General features: G+C 36.1%; 1 protein-coding gene across 1 annotated transcript in view; it reads right to left on the bottom strand.

Annotated features, from left to right (window-relative positions):
• Nucleotides 1-4326: 4326 nt before the first annotated feature.
• The window catches only part of Syde2 (synapse defective Rho GTPase homolog 2), a 72528-nt gene continuing 67605 nt past the window's right edge, over nucleotides 4327-9249 (bottom strand). Inside the window, exon 9 of the mRNA XM_023699053.1 lies at nucleotides 4327-5761. Within this exon, the coding sequence (XP_023554821.1) occupies nucleotides 5265-5761 (497 nt within the window). The 3' untranslated portion in view covers nucleotides 4327-5264. The remainder of the gene's footprint in view (nucleotides 5762-9249) is intronic.

Below are 9249 nucleotides of genomic sequence, written 5' to 3'. Positions count from 1 at the left end.
TTGAAGAGATCTTTTTTTTTTTGCGGAACCAGGGATTGAACTCAGGCCCTTGCGCTTGCCAGGGAAGTGCTTATTCCACTGAGCCATCTCCCCGGCCCCCATATTTTCTTTTGATAAAGTAAAAATCAGTTTTTTCAGATCTAGATAAAAATGTATATCCTAGGGCTGGGGAGATAGCTCCCTGCAGCAGGGATATGTAGATGAGGAAGTTCCATATGGAGGAAATCACATCCTTGAGCATCTTCCATTTCATCTTCTCAGGGTAGAGCTTCAGCGCGAGGCCCTCGATCCAAAACATCTTCACTCTGCAACAACACCTTACAGCCACTGTGCTTCGCTCTCTGATCTTCAGGTGAAGATTCCAGCCTTGCTTCTGCTATACTATTTTTTCAATAAATTCCCCTTTCTTCCACAGTCCCGCGCTGTAGGTTCTTCTGGGTTGCCGTGTCCTTGTCCGGTGTGAAGCCAAAGCAAAAAAAAAATGGCCACCAATTTCGTAGTGCATGAGAAAATCTAGTTCGACAAGTTCAAGTGTGATGATGCAGAAAGGAAATTCTATGAGCAGATAAATGGGCCTGTGGTTGGTGCCACCTGCCAGGAGAATGGTACCAGCACGATCCTTTGTGACACTGCAAGAGCCAGAGAGAACATCCAAAATCCCTGGCTGGAAGCTCTGCCCCTGCCGTGCCAGCCCTGGCCGTGGCCCCACCCCTACCCCTGGGGCACGTGGAGATGGCAATTGAGCCTGGGCACGGTAGTGCGGCTGTAAACAGGTGGATCACTACAAGTCCAATCTAGTAGTGAGACCCTGACACTCTGTAGACCCTTCTGTAAAATGCAAAAAAAAAAAAAAAAAAAAAAAAAATTAAAACTTTGTGGGATCTGAAGACAAGGTAAACCATAAGACTACAGGAAAAAAAAATGCATCTCAAAATGAGAACTAAAAATTCCTACTTTATAAAGCTGATTAAGAAGCATAAAATGGGGTCCTCATGCATCTCCTTTCTCAGAATAATGTAGTTTTTATTATAGAGGTCTTTCACTTCCTTGACTGGATTAATTTCTAGGTAAATAATTTTCTAGTATTTTCTTTTTTTTTCATTCTTCTTCTGTATTTAGGACATGGTCTATAGGGTTTACAGGGTCTCACTACATAGATCAGACTCATAGTGATTCTCCTGTTTTCAGCCTCCCAAGCACTGAGATTTGCCAAGCAATGGCCGTGACTCATCCACATGGCTGACACTGACAAAGGATCTACAATCTCAGGTACAGGATCTCAGGAAAAATCCTGAGGGAATTTCACTGACCTTATCAGACCCAAAAGCTACAACTCTTGTTGCATAGGTCTTGCTTTATCTTGGTCGTAACCATCCAGCAGAAAAGTATAAAAACGAAGTAAAAGAAGTAAAACCATGGTGTTATGTTGAGCTGTAGGGGACTCAGGTCAACAATTTCTGATATTGCCAGTGAAGCGGAAGACCCAATACTATTATGGACTACTGGACCTTTTAGAATATTTTGCTGAGTTAACACACCTATAATATTCAAATAATGGAACTACACAAAAAAGGGGGATACAGATGAATATCCATTTTGTATCTGTGTATTCAAAATGGTTAGAATAAATATAGTTATATTCTCTTAATGAATAGCGGAATTTGTTCTAATAGTGTTTGTAAATAGGATATCATGTCCGCAACTTGCACAACAATTAACCACTAGGAAGAATGTATGCAATGTGTTCATTATTGAAACTGTCCTACCAATTTGATTTTAAACTGTCTCATTATTTGTTTCTCAATAAAATTATGTGAAAAAAATATCATGTCTGCATCTTGTACTCTGAATCACTACTACAAAGACAACAATATGCAATGTATTAATTATTGTAACTGTCCTACTAACCTGTTTTGAAACTGTTTCATTGCTGTTTCTCAATAAAATTAATAAAATAAATAAATAATTTTCTAGGTGAAAAAAAAAAAAAGGCAGCATAAAATGATTGTTACGGTTTGTGACTAGAAGCCCCCTCAAAGCCACATGCCAGCACAGTGTCTTTTTGCAGGTGGCTGAATCTAGAGTGAGGACTGACAGTGTGGTGCTGGGATTAAGGGTGAGCGGCTCCTAGGTCAGTCCAGTGGCACTGCCCTAATCCCAATGGACTGGACACAACATAAGGGACAGAAGCAGACTCGTCTCACTCTCTTGTTGCTGTCTTCTGCTCGCCATGAATTGCTTTCTCTGTGAAGACACCACACTTTGGAACCAGCCAACTATGGACTGAGACCTCTACAAACTGTGAGCTAAATGAATTTTCCCTCTTTAACTTTGGATGTTGGGTATTTTAGTTCAGCAACAAGAAAAATAACCAAGATGAAATATCTTCTCCAACAGGCAGAAGATATTTTTGTTCAGGAAAGATATATAAAAACAAGAGGATAAGAACTAAAAGTATTGAGAACAAATTTGGTCATTCAATAGTATGATTAAAAATGTTAAAGAATTTGCATCAGGTATTCCAGGAAAAATACAATATGCAAAAGCCATCAGCTAATTATGAAGCAACTAACACATGGCATGATTTGAAGAACTACGGCTACCAAAGAAAAAAATTCACTCCTTTAAGTTTTTGCTTAAGTCAGCATGGACTTAATATAAAGATTGGATATGCAGAAAGATAAGTTACCTGGTTACTGTGAACACTCTACATATACTAGCACAATAACTAGTTAAGAGTTGTAGTTTTTAAAATCAATATATAAAGGGAAAATAAAGGTCAAGTACAGATCCCCAAAATAATAAAAATCTATCAACAGTGATAATTTACAGAAATAAGGTGATTATAAATTGAAGGTACAGAGCTGACCATTTCCACAAGAGACTTAAAAAAAAAAAAATCAATGAATCAAGAAATAAGACTATGAACTAAAGTTATAAAGGTAAACAAAACTGCATTCACGGCAGACAATCAACAAATCCAGTTTAGGACAGCATCAGTGAACACGCTGTTGGCTCTAAGAAATGAGCTGCAGAGGGTGGGGAGGAAAGCCTTTTATTTTACCATCTACATTGTTCAGATTCTTACTCAGGTATGTGCACTAAAGTTAAAATTATTTTTAATGCTTAAACATGAAAGTTGGCTGCTCAGAAAGAAATGATGGCTGACAAGGCTATGTAGAGGGATTCCAGGAAATTACAAAAAGCCAGGATAAAAACTCAAGGATTTGAAGTAAAAGGCTATTTAAAATGAAGGCACTCAAGCTTCTTCAGCACTTCTGAAAGCAGCAGAGACAGCAGCAGAGGTTTAGAGTCACTACTCAAAGACTCAGACAACAAAAGATGTTCAGCATTCTCTATTTAAATTGGTAGAGATTAAGAACTATTCTCATCCAAAATAAAATAATATAATAATACAAGTATAATCATTAAAGCATTTCAGCTTCTACAGAATTAATTCAATTTTGGACTAATAAGTGTTACTATACATACTTTAATGGAAAATACGTTTTAGAAGATTCTAAAGAAATCCTTAAAATAATTATAATAGCATATCACTAAAGTTATAATCTTTTAATAAAATTTTTGTACTTCTGAAAAAACTTATTCAATTCATATAATATGCATGATACAACAAACAAGAGAAAACTGAGACAATCTTACCACAAAACTATTAACTGTGCAATGTAAAGAATTTTGTTTGTTTCTTTGAGACAGGGTCTCACTATGCAGCTCTGGCTGGTCTTGAACTCCCAGTGACCCTCGTAGAATTACAGATATGAGCACCACGCTCACTCCAACGGTCCTGTCTTCTGTTTACTCATGACATACCACTTTTTTTTTTCTATTTTAAATCATTACACAAACTTTTTAACATTTCCTTAAAAACTAGTTATTTGTTTTTTATGGTTGGGCTCTAAAATAAAGTGTTCTGCTTACCAATGTATGTGGCATAGAAATATTTAAATACTATTATTCATAAAAAACATGATAAGTCAGTTTTTTAAATGCTGTTACACCTTAAAGTTGATAATTCAAATTTTATTCAGTTTTAAAATTACACAATTCTGTAGGTATAAAACTTTAAAAAAAATTTTCCAATTTAAAAGTCTTCTAAATTTACATTTTAGAACACTGCTGTGATATTTACAATAACCAATTTACAGATATATTTAGCCTAAATAAGTTAAATTTTAAAAATCAGTACCCTGTAGTATGCTGGCAAGATGATTTCTTTAGAAATGAATGGGGGTAATTATAAAGTCAATATTATAAATGTGCTACTAAAATAAATATATAACACATCAAAAAATACAAAAATGCATAGAAGAGTTAAAGTTTTTAAAATTGAAGTTACTAGTGCAGAAAGCTGGTCACTTTATCACTTAGATTGAAAGATTTCACCACTTTAAAAGAAAGTTGATTTTTCACAGGGAATACTGTGATCATCTATACATCAAAAAAGGAAAGTCTATTATTTCTATTCAGATGCTTCTTGAGTATTTTTATTCAAATATTTTATGTAAATCACTGTTTAACTTATATGTCCTTTCCCTAAAAAGGACATGTTTAGTTAATAAGTTTGGTGTCATTACATACCTATCTTAAAAAAAGTACGTGATTCTACAATCAATCCTTACAAATCCTAATACCTATACATATATGCACTTATAAATATATACATATTTCAGGATTATAAAAATATTTAATTTGTATAAGCTTAAATAATTACAGAATGTTAATATAGAATACATTAATATTTATACAATTTTACTTTTATTTATAAAGTTTTTCTTATAGCAGCGTTTGCATTGCAAATGAAATGAGAGCACACGACGCTGCAGCCTACGAGAACTCCTGCTGCAGATCAGACTGAGCAGCCGCAGCACTCCCTGGGACGACTCATTACTAAATGGAGCATTTGTCTCAGCTGCAGAAAAGCAGTTCCTATAAAGTATTAAAACTCAAGCTACTAAAACTACCTGAACCTTACAAGTGCATTAGAAAGTTATCTCTATAGAACTATAGCAAGGTTTATTAAAATATTCCAAACAGTCCAGGTTACCTTTCTTCTAGAAAACTTTCTAATGAATAAATAAAAATTACATTACTAGTGTTTTTAATTGAAGCACATGAACTTTTGAGAAATTGACAGTTTCAGGAGTAAAACAATAAGAACAACACCAGGGGAGGACAGTAAAAGAAAATGAGGAATAATCTGAAACTTTAAGACATTATTAAAGAACAGATAAAATTCCTCAGTATCAAATACTTATGTTAAGCTTGTTTTTGTTGAGTTCACGTTCCAGATTGCCAATCAAAGTATCAATACTTTCTTGTAGATCTTTAAGATTAACTTTTCGGTCCCCTGTAGACTCAACTGTCTGCACTGTCAAGTATGACTGAAATGCGCGTTCTCGGTATGTGGAAGTCGGCTGTCCCATTATTTCTGCTCCATCCATTTTGCGATAATCTTCTCCAGGGTCTGTCTCTTCTGAAGGCACATCATCATAGTCCACTTCATTTAAATTTTCTTTTGCATTTAAAAAGTACTTTTCTCCACAGAGGCTCCAGTCTCCCGCATAACGATTGCTAAGTGGACTGTCTAATCTAGTCTGCCTTGGTCTAAGTACTCCCAAGGAATCGGCACTACTCAGATTTAACATGAAAGGCCGTTCTTTCTTCCGCCTTAGACAGTTCAGGTGAGATGACTGCACTGGAAACAAACTGTCTGTGGATTCCCCAATGGTTAAATGTTGTGCTAAAAATCAACAATAAATTTGTTTTAGTAATAGGAATCCAACTGGTCATAAAAAGAAACAGAAGTAAAGATAAGCCATTTAAGAATCAACTACAAACATGCATTAAAACAAAAACATGCATACACTATCAAAAGGAAGCATTCCATAATTATGTTTTCTGTCACCAGAAGGAAACAAGATTAGGCAGAGAAGCTAGTAGAATATTCAGTGGTGCCAATTCATGCTATACCAAAATGTCCCCAAATAAATCAAATTCCCATTGTTGATTAACTTTCTGTGCAAGTTAATTATTATCTAGCTATAATTCAAACAGTAGCTAAGATGGTAGCTTCTCCTAAATTAAAGGTTACAGCAAAAAGCAGCAAGGCACGTTGGTGTACAAACAAAACAAAAATTCCATTTTCTGCAAACACTAAACGAGGCAGAGGCATCTAAAGTGATTACTCTAAAAGTTCTAACCTTAGTGGGCTTTTTGCAATTAGCAGCCGTGTCATAACCTACTAAGCAGCCCAAATTTCACTTTGATAAAGTACACAAAGACTAGACTTAACCATCTGTTACCTGAGTTTGATTATACAGCATTAGCTACTAATAATCTTCATTTATTGCCTGGAAATAGTACAGATATTTTATTTTCCTATTTTGATTAAGCATTTTTAACAATCCCAAATAACAATCCTCATTTTAAGACTACTTTCTTCTGCTGCAGCTCTGCTGCACCTCCAGCACGGTTGGCCATGCAGAAGGTTGCCACAGAGAAAACACGGTTTCATAACAAACCTCAGCCTTACTCCTTACTCCTTACTCTTGTATATGCTGAGCAAAGTATCTAAGCCTCTTCTACATATAAAACTGACTTACTTTGAAATGCAAGCATAACCAATAGATTATCCATACTAATTTTTTGTTTTGCTTGTTTATTGTCTATTAATAAATGCCTCTATATTTCCCTTCACTAAGATAAAGGCAGCATAAGTCTGTAACAACACACTAACCTACAACATATAATGAATGTTTATTTACTAAAATATTGTATAAACATACTTATTCTAGTTTTCAAAAACTTAGTAATATTCAGAATATTCTTGAAAGGCCAAATAACATTTTACTTGGATCTTACTAGGACACCTCATCATTGTGCATAGGTGTGTTTTTAAAATTTGTTCTTACAATTTCTACCTAGTGTATTTTTGTCATAATTATTTTCATTATTGGTAGCCAAAATTTTATCTTAAAATTTCCAGAAAACACACAGTGGGTATTTATTTTATAAGTTGATCTTTAATGTCAGTATCCATATAACATGTCCCATGTCACACACTGATGTTCCTGCAGCACAGTCATCGCTGCTTGTCTGTACTGTCACCCTGCCTTTTACCTTTCATTCACTGTTCTTAATGCTTACCTGTCAGGCTTGCTGTGCTACCAACCAATCAGTGGTACACTACTAACCTGCAGGTCATCTGATCTAATTCCATCACCTTAATCTTATCATGTCTGTATTTTCTAATATTCACCTGCAAAATCTAGATTTTTTTCTCTTTTTTTTGTGTTAGTGGGGACTGAACTCAGGGCCTTCACAACTATATCCCCAAACCAGCCTCCCCCACCCCACATTTTTTTTTTTTTAGATAAGAGTCTCACTAGGTTGCCCAGGCTGGACTCAAACTTGTAACTCTCCTCCCTCAAGGTCCCAGAGCACTTGGATTATAGGTATGTACCACAGTACCCAGCTCAGATTTCATTTGTTGCCAGTTTCTTAAGGGTCTTTTTAGTCAAGATTCTATTCAAACACATTTTCTTGGAAAATATTTTTTAAATCAGTTAAATTATTATTTTACATTTTCCAAAGTAAAAATTCACTTTCTGAAAAATTAGAGATAAATTTTATTTCATAAACCTTGACTTTACTTCCCTTGGAGCCAACTGACCACAGACTGAACTTGCTGACACCACTAATTAAACCTCTCCTTCTTTAACTTGTTTTTGATTTTTTGGCACCAAAAACTGAACTCAGAACCTCACACCAAAAAAAAAAAAAAAAAAAAAAAGAACCCCACACCACTGAGTTACATCCCCAGCCCTCCTACTTTAATTTGTGAGCATTGGTTATTGTGTCCCAGTGTTAGGAAAGCTAATATATAACTCAATATGTAACACATAAAACATGAATGAATGGTTCTGGTCAAAAGGAAGTGTGTTTCCCTGAGCCCTTGTCAATTTGGCTCTAAACTTACTTGAAAGAATTTGGGACTTGGTGCAAAATGATCTGAGTAACTATTGGCAGGATGCTCTTTATCTTCTAATGTTGCTATGCTAGCATTCCAACTAATCTGAAGATAAAAATTTTCAAATAGAAATGTTAAAGCAAATTACTTTCTTGCCCAACATTAAAAAAAAAAAAAGGAGTTAAGGAAAAAGGAAACCCGGAAAACCCCCCAAGTTTTGAAAGTTTAAAAAAAAAAAAAAAATGTTGTGGCTCTTTTGTAAGTCTGGAGAGGAAGAAATTCCAAAAAGAAAAACAAGACAGGTCAGCTCGCCGCGAGGGGCTGTGCTCAGAGCGTGAGCGGAGGCAGGCTGAGGTTGCAGGCCTCGGCGTTCTGCGTCTGAAGAAAACGAACCGATAAGCGTTGCGCTGATGTGGAGACCACCTCTAGGCTTAAGACTGGGAAGGACTAATCCATGAAAATTCTCGGGTCTTAAGAGAAGAAGCTACGGTGAAACCTAAGTTCCGGAACTTCCAATGCTCTGGTCCAGTGTCGAAGATCTCGCCCTCCTGGTGGGTACCTGGGTTTCCGCAGCTGCTTCTTCCTAAAGCGTTTGACAGCCACAATTTACAGTGCAGTTATGGTCAAGTCCAAGAACCTTACCATGCACAGCCAGTCCCGAAAATGGCACAGAAATGGCATCAAGAAATCTCAGTCACAAAGATACAACTCTCTGAATGGAGTGGGTCCCAAGTTCCTTTGGAACATGCGTTTTGCCAAGAAGCACAATGAGAAGGGCTTGAAGAAAATGCAGGCAAACAATGCCATGGCCATAAGAGCACGCGCCAAGGCTATCAAGGCCCTCGTCAAGCCCAAGATCATCCCAAAGGGAGTAAACTGCAGGCTCGCTCGACTTGCCTATGTTGCCAACCCGAAGCTTGGGAAGCGTATCCATGCCCTAGCAAACAGAATGCAGCAAATCATCAAGAAGATTATGCATGTCCACCAGGTCGGATTCATCCCAGAAATGCAGGAATGATTCAATATATGCAAATCCCTAAGTGTAGTACAACATGTCAGTAGAACCAAAGACAGAAAACACATCATCATCTCAATAGATGCAGAAAAAGGTTTTGACAAAGTCCAAAACTCATTAATGGTAAAAACAGAAAATCAGAATAGATGGTCTATATCTCAATCTGATAAAAACTGTCTATGGCAAACCAACAGCCAACATCATACTAAATGGACAAAAATGGAAAGATTTTACTTTTTTTAAA

This window comes from Octodon degus, unplaced genomic scaffold (genome assembly GCF_000260255.1).
Source record: "Octodon degus isolate 3935 unplaced genomic scaffold, OctDeg1.0 scaffold00109, whole genome shotgun sequence".
Lineage (NCBI taxonomy): Eukaryota > Metazoa > Chordata > Mammalia > Rodentia > Octodontidae > Octodon > Octodon degus.
Note: the sequence above shows the minus strand (reverse complement) of the source record. Positions and strands in the feature narration are given on the sequence as shown.